Genomic DNA, 27953 nt, shown 5'->3' with positions numbered 1-27953 from the left:
TATTTGATCAAATTAATCTTGAATAAGGCAAATGAAATCCCGATCCCGCGCGAAACCACTACCCTCCCTGTCTCCCTGTTTGAATGCCGTGAGTGGTTGTCGGTTTGACTTGAGATTTTAGATCCTACGTGGGGAGGTCATTTCAAACGGATGGTTTGCCTTTTCTTCATTCTCCTTTATAAACGTAGGTTACTCAGCTTCTGACTACGTTTTTTGACAAGGATCGCTTAAAGTGGGTTAGTCCAAAAGTGTCTCTATGATGACCGTATAGTTGATCTTATGCTCTTCTTTAGAGCTTCCTGAGCCTTCTTGTGCCGATTTCACCCAATTCATAGTTATAATTATCTCGCAGTTATAATCACCTGGGTTGGTTTCTTAATTCCAACAATGAAGTTGATGAACCTCTTCATGATGTGAAAGTGACTCAAGGTTATGAGAACTGGCTTTCCCAGTTTTTTGCTCTTCTTCTTTTTTCAAAATTCATTAAATCCTTAATAATTCAAGAATATATTTTTTGTCTTTTCGTTTCCGTAATTGCGGTTATTTTACATTTGTCGATAAATCTAACCGCTTCCTTTACTTAAAATCAGCACTTTCCAATAGATACATGTGTGGCAGCACCGCCGTGTTGCCTAACGATAAAAGACTTTCACCGTGAGAGAGTAGTGGCGCAGAGATCGACGCAGAGGATATTTCGAGATAGCGTGTCATAACCTTACCTAACGAGTTGTTAAAAATTCCAAATGTCAAGCCACCATTGGTGAGGAGAATAAATTATTGTTTATTGAGTTTAAAAATGGATGTTTTTCATTTTTAGTTACGAGAACTACACATATATCTGCTGGTTACCTCTCAATTGGCCCAAGAATTTCACTCTATCATTTGGCGTAGTTTGTGCCCGGACCATTAATGTAAAGCTAAAGAAGTCCAAGCTCCCATAAGAAGATATTCTTACCAAAAGGTTAGGAAAACCGTCTTAGCCTGAAGCTTATTGAATTTGGTGAATGCCCAGAATAATATCCACAACAGATATTTCAACCCAGAACGCAAGGTAAGAAAACGTATTGTGGGAGGTTGAATCGTCTTCGCTGAGTGGGTGGTGGATGATAAGATATCCGGATAAAATGCTGGCAACATGTTGCTAGCGACCATGCCACGGACGACCTGTTAGCATTGTGATGTATGGAGTTGAACTAGTTTATGCGTGCCATGAAAAGGAGACTCCTTTTGAATTTTAAATTATTGATGACATCAACTGATAATTACGACCAGTGGTCGGTTCTCACATATGGTCTGATGTGTAGAATGTTACAGTCCTGCCCGCGGATATCACTTTCATTTCAATCGAAGACGTTGCAAAGATAGTTTGCGTCGCGTTGTATCTTTTCTTTGACTGATATTTTCAAATTTCTGGAACGTTGCTTTGCGTGCTCTTTGCAATCTAAATCATAAAAAGATTGACGTGCACTAAGTGAATTACTGCAGTTCTCGCGAGTGAAAGCCCTCCCCTTGCCCAGTTTTGTAGCTTGAGTGAAAACTATCTCCAGAGAATATGGTCCCAGCAGAAAGTGAAGTTTCGATACCTACAGTTCGCGAATTTTACGAAAATGCCGTTGTGTTCATAACAGGGGGTACTGGGTTTGTTGGGAAAGTACTCGTGGAGAAATTATTGCGCACGTATCAAGTAAAAAGCATTTATTTGCTCATCCGCGAAAAGGATAACATGAATGCCGAGGAACGATTGGAAAAATACTTAACTGAATCTGTGAGTATGTTTTAATTTAGCTCAGATTGTGCTTTGCCTCAAGAGTATCTAGATAAAAAAAATATATTTTAGAAAAGAACGTTCAAGGAAGATCTGCTCATGTAGTGGTGAGTCGCTTGGAAAATATAGGCGATCTATTTTCACTTCCATTTTAAAGTTTTATTGATTGGTAACATAAAATCAAGGATGGGGATATCTTTTATCGGATGGATATCGTTGTTATAAAATTTCCATAGATGGCACAATTGTGGAACCGTTGAACCCTCGCAAGGAGTTTTCTTTGATTCAGGATACATTACGAGCAACATGTTGCGAAGACTATGTTATGAATGAATTTCCCACTTCTGTGAGTTCGGGCAGGGAGGCTAATAGACCATTGGCCCTGGAAACACAACGCATAAAGCATTCGAGACGACCATGTGACACCAGGTGCCAGCCAGGTACTCTAGTCGGAGTGGGTGTCCAGCGAATATATTTTGTTAACAGATTGGTGGGCGAAAACAGTCACGAGCACTTTCATTTAATATTTGATTAAGATCCGAGTGGCCATCGCAATGAAAAAATTACCAATGGTCAGCAAGGCTGCATTGTCCTTCCTCACCCACCCTTTCGTTTATGAAATATTATTTATATATCTCAGTCGAGCCAATTCTTATTCAATGAATATATCGAGCGAGGGGTTGACCTTTCTTCAATTAGAAATATTGATGGATTGCGATTAAAAAATATATTTATGAAATGCCAAATATAGTATTCGGCCATAGACGGTCCTAAGTTTGTTTGGAAAGACCTGCTATAGTCTTAATGGCCATGTAATTCGTGGGCGTCACAGGGAGTAGGTGGGGTAAACTTCACCCGGACTTTACTAAGCCAGAAAGTCTGTGCCTTGCTGAGGTCGTGACACCTTTGTGAGCTGGGGGGTTTCGAATTCACTAGAAGTATTCTCTGCTTTTCGTAAAGGACGAGTAAAAGGGATAGGAATTTGTGTGCTACCAGCATTCAGAAGTTTTTCAGTGATGCAGGCTGGATATTTTTAAGTTAAGCGGGGTAAGACCGTTGGGTACTGCGGAGCACTACTCTGCCTGTGCTATTGAACTTTAGTAAGCCTACCCGAAGCAAGCGTGGATTCAGTACCGGGATAATACTTGCCACATCCGCAAGGTGCTCTCTTAACTCATGGAAACCGAAGAAAGAGCTTTCCAATAGTGCAGTGCTACAAACCAATGAAAATTTCTTATATTTCACAACTGTAAACAAGGGTGGGCTGAGCCGCCTTCATTTGCTTACTAAATGTAAGCTTTCGACATTCGTCATTACTTGACTGTTCACAAATATTCCTCCTGTGACATCACCTTCGCTGTTTGGAATCTGCATCAGGATGTTATCCACTAGTTTGAACTCGACCATATATATGGCTGCCTTTCAACCCCTTGGTTGTGTAAGGCGCGTCAACCACACTTACTTGCCATCGTTCTCGGTTACCTAAAATATGCTCGCCCCTAAAACTCGCAATTCTTCTCTGCTCTTCTGCGCTAGGGGGATTCTACTGCATGGGGTGGCCCGCAATGCAGCTGTTGCCCTACTTAATCTGTGACCTATCCACTGCCATTCCCGCCTTCCGATCACAGTGTGTATGAGTGTCAGGTCTGCGCGCCGACCAAGTCATTCGTTTGAGATAGTGTTAGGTCACCGTACTCCGATGATACGACGCAAACAGGGGTTGATAAATGTTTGAAGTTTTCGACTAACAGTGGAGTTCACTCTTCATATGTTACTCCTATATAACAACACAGAAAGTACACTAGCACAGAACAGTCTCAACTTGATCTTAGTGTTGAGATAACTGCATTTCCGGGGCAGCGAAAGCGCATCCAGCGCTGTTAATGTACCGGGCAATATCCAGTTTGGTGCTTCCAAGATACATAAATTGATCGACGCGCTCGATGGTCTCTTCATTAACGCGGATAGATAGAGTGCGTTGATCCGTCAGACGTAGAACCTTGGTTTTGTAGTGCTTTTCTTTAGTTCAATACTACTTGTCTCTATTTTCAAATCCAGAGTCATTTGACCAAGGCCCATAACCCGGTGAGAGAGGAGGCAGATATCATCAGCATAGTCAAAGCGTTTGAAGGAAGATACCATCGTCTATTGAACTTCTCCACGTCCTCCGAACAAGGCAGCATGAAGAACGACACCGATAACGAGAAGAAATATTATCGATTGGAGGATGCAACCCTGACGGACTCCGCTTTGGACCTGAAAATACTCTGAGGTTTTACCTCGGCGCAACACGTTACATTTTAGACCATTATATATCGCTCTGATAATAGCTATTAGTTCCTCTGGAACGCCTCTCCTGCGTAGACCACTCCAAGCTATCGAAAGCTTTCTGGAAATGCGCTGGGTTTTGATGTGGTCAATGCAGGAGGATCCCGAGCGGAAACCAACCTGTTCTCTGTCGATGAAGCTTTCGAGCTGTTCTTTGATGTGTTTCAGAAATATTTTAGCTATTATCTTTGAGACGGCAGGGACCATGCCCTCCAATTGTCACATTTAAAACGGGCGAACTTCTTTGAGATCTTAACTATCATCCCCTTCTGCCACTGTCTGGGAAAAGGCTCGGATTCCCAAGATTTCCGTTGGAGTGGAAGCAGATCTGGAGTAACTGCAACTGGAGTGGTAAATAACTCTCCGGGGAAATCGTCAATCATAGGGGCTTTACTCCGTTTAAGTGCATTGATGGCCGAAATGATTTCCCCTTTGCCTGGAGGAACAAGCCGTATCCGCATGTTACGGTAATAAGCCTTTTCATCCACAGGAGTAGGAACCTCACCGGATGTGATACGGTTAAGGACTATAGTGTTCTTTTTACCTCTTCAATTGTTCAACATCATAGATGTGAAGTTGGCCGATGATGTCCTTCAGAGTACTCTCGAAATATTTAGGATCACATATAGGTTTTTAGTGATCACAGTACCAACAAAAGATTTACGATCACATGCAAACTCTTTCGTGATACGGTGTACATTCCTGAAGTCATTGCAATCTGAGGTATCTTCCGCTTCGCTGACCAGAGCAATGTAAAATTCTCTCTACTCATGGCGTACACTACGCTGAACATCTCTAGAATTCGCTCGATATTGGAAGTCACCCCTGCCATTACCCGCAACGGTTAGTTAATACTTCAACCCCGTTCCGTTCATCGATTCGCTTCCACGATTCCACAATTAGCCAGATCTTATGACGCTTCTTCGGGACGTAACCGATGACCTTTGTGGCGCCCGAGAAAAGAACACTTTTGATGGTAGCCCAATGCTTATGGATATTCTGAGGCCGGTTACTCAGTATAGCTGCCGTCCAATTAGCGAGATACGTCTCCCGTTGCTGAGTGACAGCTGTCCCATACTAGCGGCCGAATGTGAAGTGTGGGGGTCGTAGCTGTCTGCGGGAAGTGGCGGGCGCAATATACAGCTAAACGTAAGTAACCATCAGGTGGTGATTCCTTTCGAAGCCGATGTCAGCACCCCTCTTGTTACGCACATCCGGCAGATAACTCCTAAATCTACTGCTTATCGCGAAATGGTCGATGTGATTGCTCGTACGACGCCGGTCACTTGAAAACCTGACCTTATGACAGGCTCTGTGCTTCAAGAATATACCAACAATGACGAGGTGGTGGAAATTGCAGAAATCCAAAAATCTCCCACAATTACCATTACTGTCGCCAAGACTGTGTGTTGCCATAGATGAGCAAGATCTTGTCAGAGCCCGCCTTGGCATTTAGACCATCCATTACTCTTACAATGTCACCTTTAGGAAGCTCACCCTGAACCGTGTTTAGTTGCTCGTAGAAAGCATCTTTCTCCACCACACCAGAAGACTCCATTGGTGCATAGAATTGTACAATTGTGGTGCTTCTGTCGGTCAAATGAGGATAATAATCTCGGTCAAGGGCAATGCTGATCACACTGCTTCCTACAGTGTACTGTAGTGTACCGTTATGGCCTTGAATGAAGTTGAAGTAACAGTTGAGCCGGCGAAAGTACTGGGTATTTCTTCGATTACGGCTTCAACTTTGACAAAAAGGGAAGAGCCTACAGGCAAAAAGCGGGGCAAGGAGAAAAAGGAGATTCGTCCGGAAGTAATTATTATTTCCAAGAAAGGAGATATGTCCCATGCCGATGTCCTTCCTAGTGTCCGGATAGCTGAGTGGTTAGAGCACAATGCTGTTGCATGGAAGGTCGCGGTTCAAATCTCACTGGTCGCAGTGGTATTTGTATCGTGATTTGACGGCGGATACCGGTCGATTCAGCTGAAAATGAGTACCTGAGTGGAATCATGGTAATAAATCTCAAGCCAGCCCGGAATTGGCAGACCTGGGTGGGAGTGTGAGCCGTATCAGGCATAAGCAAAAGAGGGTAAAATAGAAGAAAATGCCATCAAAGGGATGAAGAAGGCATATGGAGGTGCACTGACCGCTATTTTTAGCTATTCAGTGGAATCAGGAATAAACGGATTACCGAGGGCAAGATAAGATTAGGTTGGGTCGTGTGCCGACTTAGGAAGCAAATATCTCTCAGGTGATACTTCAGACACCTCAATTTCGGTCACCTTGCAGTAGCATGTCCTAGTGACCACGATAGGTCTAGAAGATGCAGAAAGTACGGAGAATAGGGCTACCTTATCAAAGACCGCTCTGGAGACCTTCGATGCATGTTGTGCAAAAGGAAGAAGGAAGTGCACGACCGGCACGTTGCAGGTAGTGGCAAATGCCGGCATATAGGAAGTAGTTGAATCGTAGGGCTAAGTGAGGATGATTGAAATCAACCTCAAACATTGCGAGGCAGCTAAAGACTTGCTCTCGCAAACCATTCGAGTGTCGAATGTGGACGCGGCGGTAATATGCGAGCTCTACCGAAATTAGATTATTATTTCGTGGGTGAAACACTCATCGGCGAAAAGGGGCATGTGGACGGCAAGTAATTCACGAAACATTGGCATTCCCTGGAGCCGGCTTTGTGCGTGCAAAAGTCAACGGCATCCATATCAGAAATATTAGCGTAATATGAGGAGATGCTAGACAGCTTGGTGTTGGAGGCTAGAAACCACAGTCCCAAATCATTCCCGGCGATTTCAACGGGTGGGCTTTCGAGTGAGGGAGGTGAGTGACGAACACCAGAGGCAAAGTCCTGCTTGACATCGTACTAGCCAAAGTTGGATGCGTGCCCACCTTCCGAGGCAAACGGCTAGGCTCAATCGGTGATGTGACGAGGAAATGATCTTGCGGGTGAGTCAACCATACACCCACAGTCACCATCAGGCCACCTTTCTCCATCAGGAACGGGGGAGATGATATTCGAGTGATCAACAAAAGCGCAAAACCAGGATAGCTGGGTGGTCCACTGGAGCTTTTGAGGACAAGACATCCCTGTCGGCTTTAGAAGGCGGGGAATTCCTTCAACTCAGCCAACTGAGGTTGGATTAAGTTCATCCTGGCTAAACTAGGTGTCCCTGGTTACTTAGCTCGGATACTCAAGAGTTACCTCTTGGAGAGACTTTTTTGATACGAGGCGGACGTCAGGTTGATGATATATGTTGTGACAGCAGGTGTTTCTCAAAGTACCGTATTGGGGCCTCTGTTGTGGAATATAATGTATGACGGAGTGCTCGGCCTTCGTGTGCCAAAGGAAGCAACGTTGGTTGATTTTGCATACGGCACGGGTAGTAGTTGCGAAGCAGCCCCAGCACGTGGAGCTGTATGGAAGCGAAACCATTCATGTCATCAAAACATGGCTCGAACGATTGAAACTGGACCTTGCAGAAAATATACCGGAGGCGGTCCTTATTACCAATCACATGAAAAACGACACTGTTAAAATGCGGGTTGGTAATCACGAAGTCGTTTCAATCGTTTCGATCAGTAGATACCCGGGGGTAATGATCGATGGCAAGTTGAGGTTCAAAGGGCACCTGAACTTGGACTAGCTCATCTTTTGCAAGGATGATGCCAAATATTGGAGGACCGAAATTTAGTCAGCAGCTATTTAGCGCAGGGGTGATGGAATTCATCCTACTACACGCGGTTTCTGTCTAGGCATGCGCACTAGAGAACAGTGAACCACCGAAAGGTAAGTTCAGCATTCCGGCCAATCGCGCTGAGGGTGTGCAGTGAATCAGTGTATCAGGTGAGGCAGTGTGTGTCATCGCGGGGATAATTCCCTTGGACCTTCTCGTGAATGAGGCACACTGTCTCTACCGGAGAAGGAGGGTGAATCCGCCCAAGGTGACTCCGGGCTTCTGAAGATCCACTAGGAAGAAGCTGTACCGGAGATGGCAGTAGCGGTGGGATAATTTAACCATAACTGCAATACAGGAAAAACTGCAGGAACTGGAACGAATCCGGAAAACGTGACAGATGCGTGACTTAGTTGTGCTGGTGCAAACCAGAGCTCTCCTCGCCAGGTAATATTTCACGTCTCGCGAGGGTGTAGGCAGAGAAGTGGGGGTAGTTTTAGTGGGTGAGAATTCCACACCTTGCTGCAACCTGGCCAAGCAACGTCTTTTCATGATTTCCACACCTTCCCATAAAAAAAGGTAGACCCAGGCTATGGAGGCTGAATAAACAATTTTTTAAAGACTACAGATAGATCTCTAGCTGTAGAGTGGAAGTGCTTTTTTTCTTTTTTGAGGAGTGGAAATCTTCAAAAGACACTGGTCTGGACACACCAGCGTGTGGGATTTTTACCCACTAAAACCACCCCCGACTCCCTCCCTGCCCCGCGGAACCACCGTAAGGTATTACATCACGGGGCGGAGTCAGCTCACTCTCGCTTAATCCCATTTCTTCTATACGCGGCGCACGTGACCGCGTTGTTCTCCTTTCCTCTGCTTTTCGCAATTTATCTTGAATAGATGCGATCATGGAGTTGACCGCATCCCAATTCTCTTGATGTGCTAGCATTTTCGGCACCAGATTTTCTGGTACCAGCACCTCTCCTAGAGTCTCCTCACAGATTCCTCCTTTCTTCCACAAATATTGGACAATGGAAGAATACATGCTCTGGGTCCTCTGGGACTCCATCACAATTTGGACAGTCGGATGAGGTCTCCAATTTAAACCTGTGAAGGTCTTGGAGATATCTTCCATATCCCGTGAGAAACTGTATGAGATTATAATTAATCTCACTGTGTCGTCTCTCTAACCACTCCTTGATGGCAGGAATGAGCCTGTGAGTCCACCGACCCTTTCCCGAGCTTTCCCACCGCTCTTGTCATCTATTTATGGATCTCTCCCTCTCAGCGTTCTTCGTCTGCAATGAGGGAGAGATTGACTTCGCATGGTATATATTCGTCATCTCATCTACCAAAATGTCAATCGGCATCATTCCAGAGATGACGAATGCTGCATCATCTGAAACAGTCCCGAAGGCATACCTTCAGAGCTGTCCTCCTGAAGACTGCATTCAGTTTGCTAGTATTAACTGACATCCGCAACGCCTCGCTCCAAACTGGGGTCGCATAGAGCATGATTGAGGTCACTACCCTGGCTATAAGCAACCTAGAGGTATGCCGTGGCCCTCCCACGTTCGGCATCATCCTCGCCAGGGCCATACTAGCAGTGGATGATTTATCACAAATATACTGTACGTGTTGCTTATAGCTGAGCTTCCTGTCTATCACCACCCCCAAGTATTTGATGGTCGGCTTGGAAGTGATGATATGATTCCCGATTCTAATACAGGCGTAATTTCTCTTCCGGCGCTTCGTGATGAGGACCGCTTCTGTTTTTTCCTCCGCAAGCGCCAGACCAGAGCTCTCTAACCAGCATTTGACAGTACTGATTGCCTCGCTTGAGTATAACTCAGCATCTTCAAGATGCTTTGCGGCAACAACCAGCGCTATGTCGTCAGCGTAACCCACTACTGTGGCTTCCTCCGGAAGGGGAAGATTAAGTACATCGTTGTACATGATGTTCCACAGTAGTGGGCCCAACACGGAGCCCTGCGGGACACCCGCGGAAACAACGTACTCCTGGGGTCCGTCATCAGTGTCATACCAGAGCCTCCTTTCAGTTAAATAACTATCGACGATAGCAGCGAGGTAGGCGGGAATACTAAGCTTCGCTGGGGATTTGCGTATTAGATTCCAATTGGCCAAATTGGATGCATTTTTCACATCCAAGGTTATTACCACGCAATATTTGCTGGTACTACCCTTTCCGTGAATTGCATCTTCGGCCAGGCCAGTAACCAATTTGATGGCATCAATGGTTGATCTGGCTTTACGGAATCCGTACTGCCGATCTGAAAGGCCGCCTTGCCTCTCAACAACTGGGAGTAATCCATTATAGATTACCCGCTCTAGCACCCCCCCCCCCCCCCATCGTGTCCAGGAGACATATGGGTCGATATGAGGATGGTTCACCTGGAGGCCGCTGGAAATATTCCCTCGGACCTGCACGCTTCGAACAACTCAGCGAGCATGTCCGGCCTGGATTTCACGGCAAGCTTAAGGGCCTTATTCGGTACTCCGTCCAGGCCCGGCGCTTTATTGTCTCCTGTTCTACCGCAGATCTGCAGTAGCTCGTCTCTGGTGACTGGCGGGATTGCCATCACATTCAGAGGTGGTGGGAATGTGTCGGTGCTCTCCTCTTGCTGGGGGAATAACCCTTGGATGATTTTCAGCAAGAGGGTGGGACACGTGATCTGCGGAGATGAACGGCCTCTGAATCGTCCCATCTCGATTCCATAAGCTCTCTCCCACGGGTTTACGTTCGCTTCTGAGCAGAGCTCCTTAAAGCATTTCCTCTTGTTTCGATGGATAGCGAGCTTGAGGGTTTTGCGGGCTGCCTTGTAGGCGCACTCTTTCTGCCCTTGATCGACTCTACCTACCGCCCTCTGAGCCGCTCTTCTGGCTCGGTGGCAGGCTGATCGAAGACCGGTCAGTTCATCATTCCACCAGCAGTTTGGTCTTCTACGGGGGAATGAGCACCTCCTGGGCATGGACGCGTCACATGCTTCGGCGATGCATTGAGCCAGATGGACGGCTCTTTCCTTAGAGGCGCCTGCTTTATCAGGTTGATCTAACTACACCTCAATGAAGGTCTGCTTATCCAAAGATTTAGCAGACCCGCCTGAAATCTTTTTCGGTTTCCGGCATGATAGCTCTTTGCTCTGAGACTCAAATCATCACTTACAATTTTAATCCTATTTCCGTGTTTTGTGAATTTCCATTAATTTCGCGGTAAATATTATTCAGTGGATTTCGGGGATTTCATATCCGCTCCAATACTTCTGTGAATATATGCAATTTTTGAAAAAAATTTTTCATGGATTATCAACTATGCAGAGTGTTTTCACGCACTTAGTATGCACCTCCCCCCTCGGGAAAAATTCCTTCATTTTCAATATTTACTTGATTAGTTCTTTTCTATTAGAACAACCCATCACGCTCCAATGAATTTTTAATCACTATCTAACCCTTCTCACATGTATATATCTAACCAGTGCATATTTTTTTTCCAGATATTCGATGATATCCGAAAACATTCCCCGGAAAAATTCAACAAAGTTTTTCCTATATCAGCAGACTTCAGTGCCATTGAGCTGGGTATATCGAAAACGGATCGAGCTCTACTAAATGATGAAGTTCAGGTAACGAAAAAAAAAAACGCAATTTTGCACACATTTCAGGAGTATGAAGCGTGGTATCCTCTCCATCGTTATTTCGTCCATCGTCATCATCACCACTATCAACATCATCATCATCATCAGCCAGTCCTTGATGTAAAACTATCTTCCGCCGTACACAAGGTCCTGATCCCCGTGTAGATAGCGAAATGAAAGTTTGATGCTACTCAAATATTTGCACGTTCCGGAATTAATAATGAAGGCCCTCCCTCCATTGTTTAACGTAGTGATGCAGTCTCATTTTTTCCATTATTCGAACTATTCAATTTTTGTCAAGTTTGACCGTGGGTGAGTGGCTGCCGCGCTTCCAAGGCCTACTCATGGCCAATGAGGATTACAGAGCATTTGGATTATGCCAGGCTTTCGATGGAATCCCCCAACCTCCATATATCATTTTCAGTCTCATCCAATCCTGGTAATTTTTCATCAATGCATGTTTTGGTAGCGAACTCGGTAAAAAGTTCCATTGTGACCAAGTAAGTAATCCTTTATTAATTTGTTTTCGGGGAAACATACTCCAAACTTTCCGAGAGGGTCGCCTAACAACAGCATTTCACCTGGAATACGTTGCTTTAGATTCGATACTTTCATTATGCTTCGGGGCTGATTTTTTCCTTTTTCGGTTCACATTAGCCAATCCAACTGTGCGTCCTGTTACTTCTACACATATCTAATATTCTGAGTACGTATCTGTCCATTAGCTGCTTTCTCTCCCTCATTGCAGATTGTTTTTAACGTTGTTGCCTCGGTGAAATTCAACGAAAAGCTGAGTGACGCTATCGCCATAAATGTTTTGGGGACGAAAAAAATTCTCGATTTGGCTATGGAAATGAAGCGCTTGAAGGTAAAAACGAACAGATCCATTTGCAATTTTGAGCATGTTCATATTTATGTGCACGATACGTGAACAATGTTAAACAATAATTAAAAAGAACGTCAATACGCGCATATGGTTCGCTGCAGGCATTTAATTCAAATCGTTATCTAAAATAGGCATTTCTCCACATATCCACGCTCTACTCGAACTGCAACCGCAAAACTATCGGAGAGACAATATACGAGCCGGAAATTGGTTATGAGAAGATAATACAGGTGAGTTGGTTTGTAAACGTTTTATGATGCATTACTGGAAGTCCTTTGTTTGGAAACTTTTAGTTGTACAAAATATTGGATGCAGATGAGCTGGAAAAGCTTTGCCATTGTCTAGTCGGTGAGTTGCCGAACACATACACCATGACAAAAAGATGCTCGGAAAATCTGGTCAATCAGCAGGCTTATGCGATCCCTGCAGGCATCTTCCGACCACCAATTGGTAAGATTTCCTATTATGAATAATTTTGATGTTTTTTGTCCACTCGTTAAGTAGCAGCCCGATGGAAGCACCTTTGTTTTATTCGTCCATATGTAATATGTGTAATGGAACTATTCAACCCTGTTGGAAGTGATAAGCTTTTGAAGGAGCAGGAGGGAGGTTCCCTTCTCTTCAAACCTGAATGAAACTCGTAGCGATGAATCCACTTAAAAGGCTATGATCCCTTAAAGCGTTTTTTCGCATATTTCATCTTTCAGCACTACCCCATTAAGGAGAGGTGATAAAGAGGATATGCAATAGGAAGGGGAAAAGTTCCGCCTGTCCAACCACTTTAAGAAAATTGCGGCGACCGCCCCCCCCCCCCTTAAAAAATTACGGCATTCTAAACTGGAGTTATTTTCATGTCAAGGCTTGAAGGGTTGAATTTTGAACTCCATCCCTGCAGGCAGAAAGACAGCGGGACATCTTCTTCCTCAAACCCTGTTGGAAAATTCCGGCGGTCACTCTCCTTAAAAAGTTATGGCATTGCGAATGGGGGACGAATTTAACGGCATAAAAAGTATTAGTAGGGTATTCAAGAGGGATGTGAGCAGTATAGAATGGAATCCTCGGTGCCCGAGTAAGTAGTTCTGGTAGCTGGCAGTATACCTGCGTCCTAGGTAGTAGCCTTGAGGAAACATCTCGGTGAAGAATGAACCGCGAGTGACCGGGACGCACTGGGAATCTCCTGAACCGTCGATAGCTCTCTGTCGACATCGATGGGGTGATGTGAACCTAGCTCAGCCGAGGTGGTAATTGTGACGTGTATCAAGAGCCAGCCCCTTCAGTAGCCTGGTCGAATAGTATGAATTGAACCGGCGTTGCTAGACTGAGTGGCCACGACCGACCGCTGATCCGTCCGTGAGTTCCGGTGCCAGCCGTGCGTAGGTCAGATCTCAGGGAAGTGGGGTAGGGGCTGTTTTCCCGAGGGTACACCCGTTCCTGACTATTTCGGCCAGCTCTCTTGCACACGATGCTCTGGTGAAAGTTTCTTGGAGAACAAACTTGATTACATAAAAAATTGATCAAATAGCAGGGAAGGAGGAAGGCCCATCAGGGAATGCGCGGCAGTGTTGAAGCGTATGCGGTGGGCAACGTTCCTTTAGAAGAACTTTAGCAAAGGCATGAAAAACGATCTGGTGCAACTGGAGGAACTACTGGACTGCATCTTCTTCTACAAGCGAACGTGGAGACCAGCGGAAGATGCTTGGACAGCAGAAACAGCTGCACTTCCCGCTAAGAGCAAAGTTCGTGCGAAACGAATCGCAGATAGCCCATTGCAAAGCAAACTGGACAAAGGGGAAAGAGGAAGGCGTGCCCAAAGGAGACTTTACCCAACTAAATTTTGTTTTAGGTATTGAGGAGTCCTAAGTCCGCATCCACATGATGTCGGACTGGACTAAATGGAGAGTAACTCGCTCCCACTCTTTATGGTCCACGGACTCCTGTTTTTAAGTTTAACACCCAAAGTCAAAAAACTAAAAAAGGGACAAAGGCAGCTATGAGGGCAGAGGCAACTCATCAGACGCTACCTTATCCCTGCTCTGGGAGCAGCGTATCTGAATCGCAGGTGTTATACACTCCCTTTTATAATTTGCAAAACACGGCAAGTTTACGAATTATATTCGTGAGAGGTGAGGCAGAGTCTAATGAGTTGCCTCTGTGCTGGTACGAAATCACAGCCACCTTAGTCTCTCTTTTAAGTTTTGAACGTTGGGTGTTAAATCTGAAAATAGGAGTCAGTGTACCATAAAGAGTAGGAGCGAGTTGCTCTTCATTTGGTCCAGTCCGACTTCAAGTGGATCCGGAATTAGGACTCCTCAACCCCTAAACAAAAATTGTCTAGCTCTGGCCAAGCTTTGGTCCGCTATAGGAAGAAACCCGAAGACAACGGAGTAGAAGTGTCTTCCATACGGAAAACGAAGGGTGGCGGGGTCCACGTCGAACTAGATCCGAACACGACTAGCGAGAGTACGTTCTGCGAATCAGTCAAGGGGTTACTGGGAGACAAGGTTCTCGTTTCTAATCTAGATTCTGTGTGCTCTTTAGAAATCAGAGATATTCATACCTCACAAAAGTCGAAGTGGAGGAGGCCATCAAGCGTGAACGTCCAGAGGTAAAAAACACTCGGATAGGTATCACCTTTGTTAATTCACGAGGCCAAAAATTCGCTGTGGTGAAAACGAGCTATATGCGAGATAATTCCTTAGCAGCGAGGAAATCAAAATGGGATGGGTAGTATGCGGATAGTCCCCATCAAGTGCTATAAGTGTCTGAACTATGGACGCACATCAGCAACTTGCAAGAGAACCGACAGGAGGACATCATGTCGGAGATGCGGTCAGGTAGGTCATCAAGCGAATACCTACAATGAAAGCGTTTATCTGACGTCGAATGAGACGATGTCAGGCTTGATGCTTTGAAGGACCCCGTTTCGGGCACATATGGGCGAATCCTGGTAGGTGGTGATCAGCCACACTTCGGAGTGAAACGGATTCTGCAAGTGGTGACGAGAACCGGGCTTGTAGTTTTAAACACCGGATCCATGCCAACGTTTCGGCGCCCGGGCTGCGAAGGAAGCATACCTGACATCCCTTCTGCTTCGAAATCTCTTGACCCGAAGCTGGACGGGTGGCGAGTCCAAGAAGACTTCTCGGCAAATGATCACCAGTACATCGCGTTCGAAGTAGTTGACGCTACTTGTAGCGTGCACCAAACCAACGTTCCTCTTACATGTAGAATGTCGCGAGGGTAAACATCGAGAAGTTCGTCGAAGCACCTCGGGGAGTGGCAGTTTTGCAGCTGACACTGTCATAAACTCAATGATGAACCTGATAACGATAGCTTGTGGGGCCTCAGTAGTGACAGCTGGCAAAAAATGGTCAACGAGGTTAATGAGGACTCATGAGGACTTGTCAATAAAATGGGTATCCACAAAATCAGGGCTTTAATTACGGACCAGATGGGCCGCATTGTACGGACAATATTGCACAAACATACCGTACCGGGTATGTAAATATCGCGGAAAGAGTCGAGTATTGCCCAATTTTTACAATAAAAGAGCTAGAAGAAGCGTTTCTCACCATAAAAAATAAGAAGGCACCAGGTCCTGATGGTATCTCGGCGGAAGTTTACCAGCTGGTGTTCTGCCAACGGTCAGACTTGTTGCTCGGGATGTTCAACGCTTGATTGAAGGAGAGCATTTTTCCTTGTCGCTGAAAGGTGGTGCTCAGAGGTGGCGGTGAGGAAGACGGGGCGGCAACCGTAACCAAGTGGCCGAGGAGAACCTCCATAGTGGTGGCACCGGGAGACGCTGCACTCACTTTGGCTTGCCGGCCGTGACGCAGTAGACGAATGCTCCAAAGGCCTAATTTGGGCGATGAGACCTGAGTCTGCACGGGGACTCATCTGAAGTGGCAATATGGTCACGAAACGTTACCAGAGGTAACTGGCACCATGGAAACCGGGATAGCCCCCTGGACTCTCATTCTTCGGGTGAACTCCCGTTGTGTGTGAGTAGAGGGGGGGGGGGTATGCTTAAGCGAGAAGAGACCTTCGGGCCTCGGCGTGGTGTTGCGTTTCAACATGGGTGCCGTACTCCTTAGTTCGGTAAGGATTTATGTATGTCTTGCATCCACCAGTATAAATGCTAAGCCATTTACTTTGTATAGACTGGTACCATTGTTGCTTGTCTCAGCGGGGCTCTGATTGTGGTCACAAAATCAATCCATGTCTTAAGAAGACCGTGGGATTAAGTAGCAAGGCAGGTGTTCACGTTAAACTCTCAAGGACTTAACTGTCACTGAAAGGTAGCGAGACTCGTGCTGATTCGCAAGGGGAAGACAGACCCGGAGCTACCTTCGATATACTGAACGCTGTGTCTGCTTAACACGACGTGAAAATGTTCGAAAAGCTCATCAGGAGTGGACTCGCTGAAGCGATTCGCCCTGCCGGAGACCTATCCCCAAGGCAGAATCTATTATTATGGATTCTACTCTGTGAAGGGTAAAAATGGTAAAAAAGACTTGAGCCGTGTGGTCAGCTGGATGGATCGGGAACTGTGAAGAAGAAGGATGGGAGGCACTAAGGTTTTGAACGTTCTGATATACCTTTGCATCAGTATCTGGTTGGGAGAAATGTTTTGCGAGTGGGAACTTGCTGATCAGGGTTTGGCTAGGCGGAGACGTAAGCATTGTAGTTGGCTGCACGTATACTGGTTGAGGAAAATGTGTGTATGTTGGACGTTGACGTACTCAGCATTTGGTGATTGGACTTCGGATCGGATTCGTTGGGTAAAGGGGGATATACAGGTTTTAAGGTGACTTAACTTCCGAGGGTATCTGTGGCGGTGGAGTTGGCGACGCAAGGTGGCTTTCTCTATAATGCGATTAAGGAAGGAAGTGTGATAAATCCTCGTTGCTTAGGAGTCTTGGAGGAATCACCGGGGCAAACATCTTAAGTAACTACTGTGTCCCTTTGTACAACCGAGTCGATCTGAATTGTGGGGAAAATGACAGTTTGTCCCTGAGTCGCTGGTTAAGGAGGTTCCAGTTAGTGGCAACATACACATTAAAGAATTTGGTTTATATTTTGGGTAGGCTTTCTGAAGAGTCGATGAGCAGAACTACACCATCTTGGTCAGTGAGACATGGGATGGTTGGAAGGTTTAGGGGCTGGGTAAAAAGGTTGTGACTTTTCCAGGAAGGAGTTGATGTAGGATAGTATGACCGAAGGATCTTTTCGTGGGAAGGATGGTTAATTGGAGGGAAAGGGGGTTTTAGGCATGCCAGTGGGCCATTCGAGTTCACAATGTAATTGTACCATGAACTGTGTTTGGCGTTTAGGGCGTTACCTAGTAGGAGGGAGTAACAGTTGTAGATTGGGAGAGCTCCGAGGAGCTGAGCTAGGTGGGTAATATGGGCTGGGTTTAGGGATTGGTATGGTCAGTAAAGACCAGTGAGGAATATGATGGATGAGTGGGTGGGGATGGAGAAACGCACGGTCATGGGACGGGGTTATTGTGGCAGGAATGAAAATTAACTTGACATGAAGGGGAGTTGCTACTAAGGTGGCAATTTCACCGCCTTTGCCAGCAATTCGGTTAGAGCGGAATGTTGTGTAATTGAGAATATAGAATTTACGTCTAGGATCAAGTTAGGTTTCATCATGCTAAGCACTTCTCCATTGGGGACGAAAGGTTGTTGTAGGTGGGTAGGAAGAAACTGAGCTGGGCAGCTAGTTGGAGGCCGACTTGTTGAAAAGAACCTGGATTTCTGAGTTTAGGGCGAGAAATGTCTGGGGATTAGTAGCGTTTCTGGCAAAAGATGCGTAGGAGAGAGGGCAGGACTGGAAGTTGGGAGTATAAATGGTTTGAGAGTGTTTGAATTGAGAAGTTGGTTTGGTGAGAGAGATCGGGCTTGTTTTGGTAGGGAGAGCCGATTGATTTTGACGGCAATGGGCCGAATCGAACATCGGGAAGTTTTGTCGATTTTACCTGCAGTTGATCTAGGTGGGGATATTCCCCTGTTTCTTGTAGGGGTGGCGCGGCCTATGTGGGCTGTTGGACTTAGAGCAGCGATAGAGCGGCTGCAGTTATACACAGTATATCCAATTCATTGGTGATTGGAGCATGCTGTTATCTCGCAAAATGCACCTCTCCAAACTTCAAAATATTGTGAAACATTTCTCTAGCCTTGGAGAGTTACGTCTCTGTGGATTTACATTGGTACTTGTCTCGTGGACTTAATCGCTCGATCTTCTTAAGACATGGATTGATTTTGCGACCACAATCAGAGCCACACTGAGACAGTTTCCCCAAAAGCTGTGTGGCGTCTACGCCATCGCGTAATCTGAGGCAGGATCTGCCACGTTTTCTTCTTCTACCATAGATATTATCCTTATAGGCTTCCCGGCCTGGGTCATCCTTACCCAAACTCCTACAACCAGACGGTCGTGGTATCGCTCATAGGTTTTATCGTTAAAGAGGCTGCGGAGCATTCTTCTCTCGAACGCGGCCAACAGTACGCAATTTTTTTGCTAAGAACCCAGGTCTTCGAGGAATACATAAGGACTGGCAAGGTCATAGTCTTGTACAGTAAGAGCTTTGACCTTATGGTGAGACGTTTTCAGGCTCTGTTGGCAACCATCAACCGTGCGTGTATTTCATCGTCATAGCTTGGTTGTGCCTTTCGACCATAGATAGGTGAAATTTTCTACGGTTTCAAAGATGTAGTCTTCTATCTTCATTATTTTCGTTTGATCAGTGCGATTCGATGTTGTTCATTCATGCGTTTTTGGTGCTGACGTTGTCACAATGTACTTCGTCTGCCTGCTTTAATGTCCAGCCTAAGATCTCGCTCTGCCTCCTCGATCTGGATGAAGGTAGACTATACATCTCGGGTTGTTCTTCCCCTGATGTCAATATCGTCAGGATAGGCGAGTAGTTGTGTGGACTCAACGAGTGTGGTGTCTCTCGCATTCATATCTGCATCACGAATCACTTTCTCCAGGGCCACGTTAAAGTGATCCTGCTGCTTTTATCTGGCCTCACACATTGGTTAACGTCAACCTAGTCAGTCTTATCAGTATCATTGGGATACCGAATTTAATTTAAATCTGCTCTCTTCACGGCGGTCGCAGAGGCAGCCTTTATGGCGGGCGACGAGCCGTCCTGGTCGCAGGTCTTACCTTTCGTTCTGCTTGGCCATTCCGCCATCTGGTCAGACGCAGTCAGCGGTTCAAACCCTTGGGGATTTCAAAGTTTATACCCAAGTTCTGGTGAAGACTGTTGTTATCTGGAAGCCTGCTATAGCTGCCATACAAGGTTTCTTATAAAGTTTTCGTTCCCGTAATTTTCTATCTGATGTAGGGGTAGCAGATGCAGTGATGCAGAGTGTTAAATAAACAACCTTGGTTTCCTTTAGTTCGAGTAGAGAAAATGGAAGTGATTTGCGAGAGTCATCCGAGTAGATTATTGATTTTCAATCATCATCACCACCATCATAATAGCATGCTTGACCTTCATTTTAAAAACTAAAAAAGAAACCTCATTTTTTTGCGTGAGCATTGGTTTTCTTGTAGGCTTTCTAGACTTTAGGCTCACTTCGGTCAAAGCCATGTAGATAACGCCAGGAACTAGCTTTCACGGGTCACAGTCATCCTGGAGCCTGGCTATGAACTAATACTAGCCTAAACCGCAATAAAGTAATCCAAAACATAACTACACGTTCATTTATCGCCTTGCACGTCGACCGTACCGAATTGGTAAAAACTATATCTGAAATTGTGCAGTTTACGACTCCACAGTGATTGCCCTCGATAAATTTTCAAATTAACCACACTTTTCCCATAGAAACGGTCCTGAAAATTATACGGGGTCACCACTTTGGATGGCCATTTTCCCCAATATATTATAAGATCCGTTTTCTTCGTCCGCAATACACTTTATTGTACAATTCTCCGTAAAACTATCACAGATGTCTCTAAGATTACCAAAATGTTAAATTCATTAAAATTCGTTACAATTCATTTACTTTTTGGACCTTTTGAAAGAACGGCTCTTCGCTGGCCGGCGGACAAAACTAGAGAGTTTTTGTGACAAAGTGTCATTCTTGACATTTGTCACCCCAGTCTCTTGTCAGACCGGCAGCTGTTTCCACGGCCATCCAATGCGGCGACAGAGGCGAATTCACGATGGGGTTCAGGTTTGCGGCTCCGATGTGCTGCCGACACCTGGTCAATGATTCGTCTGACCTATTGAGTTGCAGCAAACGTTAAGGTTTCTCAAGAAACTTTTTAGGGACGTTGACAGTAGACAATGGATGACAGATTTCTGCATCTAAACCTTACAGATTACATGTAAAGATATTATAATCTATAAATATATCACGCCCTGGTTACAATTGGGAGCCTATTACAGCCGCTACTTTGCAACATTGAGGGTCGTTAATACCTTGAATTCTATAACAAAATTCTATTCTGCAATATTAGCTTAACAATTGTGAATGCAGTAATTTAAGTTTGATTTGAGCTAAATTGTTTCCCAGTTAATGCGCTTAGTTCTGCCCCCAACATCCTGATTGCATGCATTCCATCCGAGCTTAGTAACAAGTAACTTACCCAATGTCAATACCTTTCGCATTCTTTAAAAATCAATATCAGTAAAATTTTCCTGTTTCCTTTTTTTTTGCAGTACTTTCCACATATAAGGAACCATTCCCAGGCTGGACTGATAACCTCTACGGACCGTCGGGAATATGCGCTTCGGTAGCTCGAGGATTTGTGCACAGCATCTACGGCAATGGCCACAAAAAGGCGAACTTGGTCCCTGTCGATTTCTGTGTCAATGCTATGATTGCTAGCGCTTGGGATGTATCTATAAGGTCAGATTGGAATTCAGAGATGCTTTCAACAATTTTTATTAAATCCATAGTTTGTTCAGGAATTTACAAGTATAAAGGATATTTTTTCTTTGAAGATGCATGTTATCGGATTTTAAGATATCGTTTTCATAACTTGTTTGATGTTATCTAAAGTTTATATGAATTTTAATCATGGGAATTTTTTGACTTGCCGAAGTATCTTCGCTAATTCTGTTAAACAAGTTTGCCGCATATTTAGCTTATTCGATTTCCATCTTTGACTATCTTTTCGGTTGTCTGGTGTCCTTAACAGGCGAACAAATCAAAAGGAAGGAACTGACATTCCCGTCTACAATTATATTTTCGACACCAACAACTTGACGTGGGGAAGTTACATGCATCTTTCACGCCAAGGATTCCATGAGCCATTTGACAAAGCTCTCTGGTAAGTTAATCGAGGTTCATAAATAAACCGTAGGAATTCGGATAACAGTATAGCTGAAAAGTGCTAATCCATTCATGGTAATTTAGAAGGAATTTCGCAATAGGGAACACGCAAAGATATGCATGACTTTTTTTTCGTAAGTTGAACAGAACAAACTGTCCAAGTAGATGAAAATTGATTAAAGATATTTACCAGATTGGATACATGTTTGGAGATATTATGAAAATTCAGGTCTGCTCCTGCATTTTAGCCTTCTAAACTCTACCTTAGGTTTCCAAATTTAACGATGTGGGGTGGACTAGTACTGCTGCACTGTTTCCCCTGACTTTTCCGATGATTCTAAACTAAATGCACGTTTTACTTTTCCTATTTGTTTCCTCTCTTCCTTCTCCAAATCGGCAATATTTCCATTACTGAATGTGGATGCGGTTGGAAACTTACTGGTTTTCCCTTCGAATGCACTACTTTGTTGGACTGGCTATTCTTACATATGCTTTGATCCTGTCCGCTTCTGTATCTTGTATCTGGGGTGGATGTGGTACTATGGAAATGGTTCTCCGAATGCGATTACAGGTGTTTCTCCTACGTGATTGTACCATATAAGTGGTTGCATCGATTAACGGCGTTTTTATTGCATGAGGTTCCTGGCTATCTGCTGGACCTGATGGCAATGGCTTCTGGAAGGAAGAGAATGTAAGACTTTTTAATATCGAAACACTTTTACCTGAGTAGATTCACATTGCACATTCTACGTAGTATTGAGCACACAATTGTCCTATGGTGGTTGGCTATTCCAATAAATTTTACATTCATATGTTTTCTGACAACTGGCTTTCGGTGAAGCAGCAAAAACATGAAAATAGGAAAGTCCTTCCGAAGTTTTCACTGAAAATTATTTCAAAGGATTTTCTTTTTATGTTATCGAACTTTCACATTTTCTTTCATTCATTCTTCAGCGAACAGTCTCTCTGGAATTTCAAACCTTTTTCCTTTGTTCTATTCCAACAGATATTCGCAAGGATACAAAAAGATGGCGAAAATTTTGGAGATGATGTCATATTTCGGCTTAAGAGAATGGTCCTTTTCAAACAAAAATATTGCAGAATTAGACGCGAAATTAAACAACAAGGACCGCAGTGATCTAGAATTCAATTTAACCAAGGTCGACTGGAGAGAATACTTCAGCACTTACATGAGTGGCATCAGGAAATACTTTTTCAAGGACCATGAGGAGAGGCTTGCAAAACGGAAGCGATTCTACAGGAGGTTTCCCACTACCAATTTCTTAAAATATTCTTTGTCACTAACAGATTTATCTTTTTCAGTCTCTGGTTGTTCCATACCATGCTGAAGACATTGTTTGGAACACTAGGAGTTGTTTTCATCAGTAAAATTGTTTTTAGATTGCTGAGTTTAACTCGACTTGGAAGGATCACACTCTAGGATCTTACGTGGAGACGCAGAGGATATCTTTTTAATAACCAAATGTTTTCTCATATGATGGATAGTATTTGTTGACAGTAAACCTTAGATTTTGGTTTGATTACCATTGAAGGACACTCCAAGTGCATTTGGTGCATTGCCAGTGATTTTGCCACTCATTTAGTTCATAATATTATCTGTAAATTGCAACACTTTGCATTTTGTAAATACATATGTACATCGATTAAAGACTATTATTTGAAACCGTCAAGTTTGTCCCCCGCATTACGTTGAAGGTGGTAGATTCCTTTCAATAAGGCTGCTTTTGAGTTGGGGGTTCGAAATATAATATTCATTCTCCATGCCTCGTGAGAAAGTGCTTAAGGTTATAATTGATCTTTCCACGTTTTCTCTTTAATTACTCATCGATGGCCAGAGCTAAGCTCTGGGTCCACCGATCTTTCTCTGAACATTCTCATCGCTGTTTCCATCTATAAATAAGCCTTCGTTTATCTACGATTGAGGAGCGTTGAAGCCATCTGGTATACCAAGAGAGCGTCATGTCGGTGATAACGAATGCTAAGTCATCTGAGACTTTGGTGAAAGCAGAATGGACCCTCAATGTTGCCTCTCTGCATTCAATTTATATATGTTACATAGTTAAATAGGACTCTTCCCTAAAGTAAGAACAAGGTGAAGGTTGGCACACTGGCCTTAACCAGTCCACATTATTGCTCATTATTATTCTGTTAAGGGGAAATCGCACTGCATCCTTGAAGAATTATTGTGCCCCTTTTGCTGGTTATAGTATCTGAAGCAAGCCTATAACCGTCAGGAACTTTAGTATATTCTCCCAGAAGCCTCGACCTACTTTGCGCAAGTGCCGGACACTGTCCCAGGATATGCATAGAGGTTTCATCGCATTCCACACAAAGCTTGCAGCAGTGCCCGCAGATATCCCTAGCTTCCCTAGATGATAGTTTAACCGGCAGTGACCAGTTAGAATTCCCACTATAATTCCGATCTTTTTTGGGTTCGTAGCCCCCAATGAGCACCCTGGACTGTTCCATTCCAGGTAGGCTCGCTCAGTATAGTTCCCTCAATCGTTCCTCTTTATTCCTTAGTGTCATAACCAAGAAACCGTTTCCGATTCCACAGAAGGGTTCTCGCCCATGTAAAGACGTTCCTGCTCCCTTCTTGGCTAGTTCGTCCGCTGCCACATTGCCTTCCAACCCAATATGGCTTGGAACCCAGAGTATCCACACCTTTTTCGTATTCAGTCTCTCAAGGCATTCCCATACAAGTTTAGTTCACTTGGTTGGACCCGAAGTGCCCTGATCGCTGCTTGGCTATCGGTCAGAATAGCACGTTCGTTTGCGGATTAAAGGAGGCACATCTGTCTATAGTGTATATTTCCGCCTGGAATATGCCAGTGTGTTTATCCATTGCTCCAAGTACATTTCCCTTGGACAAATGACCGCGGCATCCGCTCCCTCTGCGTCAGTGCACCAAGTAATCAGTTGCTGGTTTAAGCCGTATGTCTCAGCTACGCTCTTAGAATTTGCCTTGTTACTCCAACGTGTTCCCAACTTCTTATCAAAATGAAACCTCGTTGTCATGTTATCCCTTTGATATCAGTAATTCGGGATGCCGCCTAGAAAGAATATCACTGATGCTCCCGGCTATCCTGAAGATTGCCCTTTTTAACCTGCATCAGTATGTGCAGTGGGTGAGGGGTTAATTCCCGAAGGACCTCCAGGGAAGCTATTGGGCACGTCCTCATTACCCCACTGATGCACATGCAAGCCAGTCTTTGGAGTTTATGTAACTCCCTAGCTTGTGTGCTGAGTTAACTTCTTTCCGCCCAGATTACCGTCCTACAGGTAATCATTGGCCTTGCTATTGCAGTCTACTTTTAAAGTAGTATCTTAGGGTTACAAACCCATTTTTTCCTGCTATGGACCTACAAGTCATCAGAGCCCTCGTGGCTTTCTGACAAGTGTTTCCGACAAGCGTCTTCCAGAGTAATTTTTGGTGTAACGCAATTTCCAAATATTTGATCTCTGTTTCTCGTTTCACCTCCATGTCATATAACCTTATGATTTAGGTGATCAAGCTTAGGTCTCCCAGTGATTGGTACTATGGTGGTTTTGATTGGATTGATCGGCAGTACCATCTTCCTGCATGAGGCACTAGTTACCCTTAATCCAGTTTGGATTCTATCACATAGGGTATCCTTATACCTACAGGATAAGGCAATGTCTTCCGTGTAACTCTAGACCTGTATTCTAGTATTTGTTAGAACGTCCAGGAGTTCATCCACTACAATACTCCACATAAACGGCGATAGTACCCCGTCCTATGGACAACTTTGAGCAGAATTCATGACAATTGGATTTATACCTTTTGGTGCTTCTATTTGCCTACTCTCTAGCATTTTACCGTCATGAAAGCCAAAGTGTTTCCTCCCCTTCCGGTTCAGTGTATCTTGTTTTTCTGTGTCCGATGTGTTGTCAAATGCTTCTCCGATATCCAAAAACGAACACAGCGCTATTTCTTTTGTTTGTAAGGTATCCCGTAGTACATTTGTCAGCTGATACAGAGCAGTTTCAGTTCTGCCCGGTAACCGTGTTGACATTGATGTAGGGGATTACGCTTTACAACCTTAGTTCTAATATAGTAGTCTATGACCTTCTCCTCCGTTTTGAGTACGTACGATGTGTTAGGCAAATTGGTCTGAAAGATTTAGGGTGAAAAGCATTTTTACCCGCTTTCGGAATAAATACCATTTTTGCCCGTCTCTATGCCCTTCGTATAGATCTCAGGGTGATGGTGCCGCTTACCACCTTCAGAAGCAAATCTAGAATGATTCCTAGGCTTCTCTCTCTGCTGGGAAAATGCGCTACTCCGGGTAATTTCAGTGGTTTAAAAGTTCCCACTGCCCACCTTACCTTAGCTTCTGAGCATACCTCCTTTGATGGTATCCAGTTTTCCTTTCTTTTCCTTTTATTCGTGGTGGAGTAAGACCTCGGGAAATGAGTTCTGAGAAGCAGGTGTACTCTGTCTTCATCAGTTTCGGTCACCCATGTTCCTTTTTCAAGCAGCAGCGGATATTGCTCCATCTTTCGCTACCGCCTTATAAAGCCTCGTTGCTTCCGTGATCTGTTCGACCTCTTTACAGACTTCCCTGAAGCCGATCAGCCGCGCACTCCATTTTCCTCTTGTCTTATTTAGCTTAGAGTGTGTGTTTCCGTACTTCATGAGCAAATATTTTAACTTTCTCGTTGAGCTTGTAGAGGGCTTTACGTTCTTTAGCAAAGATACAAATGGGGGTAACTATCACAGACGCTTCTGAGACAATACGGAAGGCAGACGCCTCAGGCAAAGCCCAAAATACCATCTTGCCAAGGGCATCTGCCTATACCTCCGCGCAAAAGAGCAGAATGGACTACGTTGCACTCATAAGATGACGTCTCTTGGTAGATGAAGGGCCTTTAGCGATCGCCATTAGCTAACTTAAGGCCGAAACTCTAGCTGTAGCTTTATCCGCTGCTGTTTGGATTTGCTCGAGAAGGTCATATTCGAGTCAGGTGCTGATTTTGATAACATAATCAAGTCGGCGATCGATATCGGACACAGGGTCGGGATTCTCTTTTTGTCTTTTTGACCAAAACGACGATTTCCATATCCTTCCTGTTTTTTATCAATTACCTCGCCTCCGCTCTCTTCTGACTCTCTCTTGAGGTCTAACCTTGATACTCGTGGTGTTCGGTTAACCAGCTGACACTGAATGACAGCAGATGTCACCGGATATGCTATTAAACTCTTCCAACATCAATATTGACATCCTTGCAAGAACTGGGTGTAACATTCCATGGCAAACTTCATTTCAATTCCCACTTCGTTCACATCATCAATTGAGCTTTCAAAATGTCTGGTTTTATCCTATTTTCCTTCAACGGCTTTATCTCAGTTCAGCCCTTTTTAACACTCTTTAACTGTCAGAAACATAATGGAATATTGCTATGAAGTCTGGTTCTCCTTTCGCATCCGTGACTGTCGCACTCTTGAAGTTGAACAACGTAAATTCACCGGGTCCTTTTTTTAAAAAAAAAGAACCTTCTACGAGTTGACGCCGGATCTTCCTGGATATGAGCACCCTTTCCAAACTCTGAAATTACCTGATGGACTGCTCTGCAAACCCTGATATTATTTTCCGCACCGCCCACTTCGTACACTTCGCGGAGCTCGACATCTACTTTCACTCACCGATCCGGAGGCTATACCGGTCCTACAACACCCTACAGCTTGGGTCCTTTGACCGTCTCCTTCCTTAGCGTTAAGCTTGAGGTAAACCATTTACTTGTTCTTCCTTCTGAGTGGAATGTGTAACAAGGAATTTATTTTGCTGTACATATATTGTCTTAATTAAAGAAGCGGTTGGTATGCAGAAGGCAGTAAAGGGGCCCCTTTTCCTTCGCCGATTAGCGCCAGACTCGCCATTTCCAAGTGGTCGAGAAAAATATCCTGACGGAAGCGTTCAATACGCGAACCAGTGGATCTGGCTACTGATGGAACACCAGTTTATATACTTCAGCTGGGATATCGTTAGGACCTGGCGTTTTCTTATTTTTCGTAGAAAGACCTGCCCCTTCAAGCTTTTTCATGATGGAAAGCGCGCAGTCCTGGTCGTCTATGTGATGTCTAGGGAATGATGCCAGTATAGTGTGGTCCATCGGGTCCGCATTAAATGAACCGGGTTTCCGCAGAGCATTCCTAGGGACTAATTTGCAATTACATTATCAATTAGCTGGTGCAAGTCGGACTTTTTTTCTTGACTGATTACAAGGTAAAGCCCCATCTGCGCGTCTTCATGTTCTACCAACCCAACAATTATATTTCGCTTCGGAATTTTACTCTT

The 27953-nt window shown here is 44.6% G+C and overlaps 1 protein-coding gene across 1 annotated transcript; it reads left to right on the top strand.

Moving 5' to 3' along the window:
- Nucleotides 1–1296: 1296 nt before the first annotated feature.
- LOC119648689 (fatty acyl-CoA reductase wat) lies at nt 1297–23296 on the top strand. Its single transcript, XM_038050488.1, has 10 exons — nt 1297–1765; nt 11290–11418; nt 12179–12298; nt 12448–12546; nt 12610–12766; nt 20997–21186; nt 21479–21610; nt 22184–22303; nt 22619–22876; nt 22936–23296. Exons 1-10 carry the CDS (start codon nt 1553–1555, stop codon nt 23051–23053), a joined length of 1536 nt encoding a protein of 511 aa, XP_037906416.1. The 5' UTR covers nt 1297–1552; the 3' UTR covers nt 23054–23296.
- Nucleotides 23297–27953: the final 4657 nt, after the last annotated feature.

The sequence above is a fragment of the Hermetia illucens genome, chromosome 2, assembly GCF_905115235.1.
Source record: "Hermetia illucens chromosome 2, iHerIll2.2.curated.20191125, whole genome shotgun sequence".
Taxonomy (NCBI): domain Eukaryota; kingdom Metazoa; phylum Arthropoda; class Insecta; order Diptera; family Stratiomyidae; genus Hermetia; species Hermetia illucens.
The sequence above is the reverse complement of the archived record's forward strand: the minus strand, read 5'-3'. Positions and strand labels throughout refer to the sequence as shown.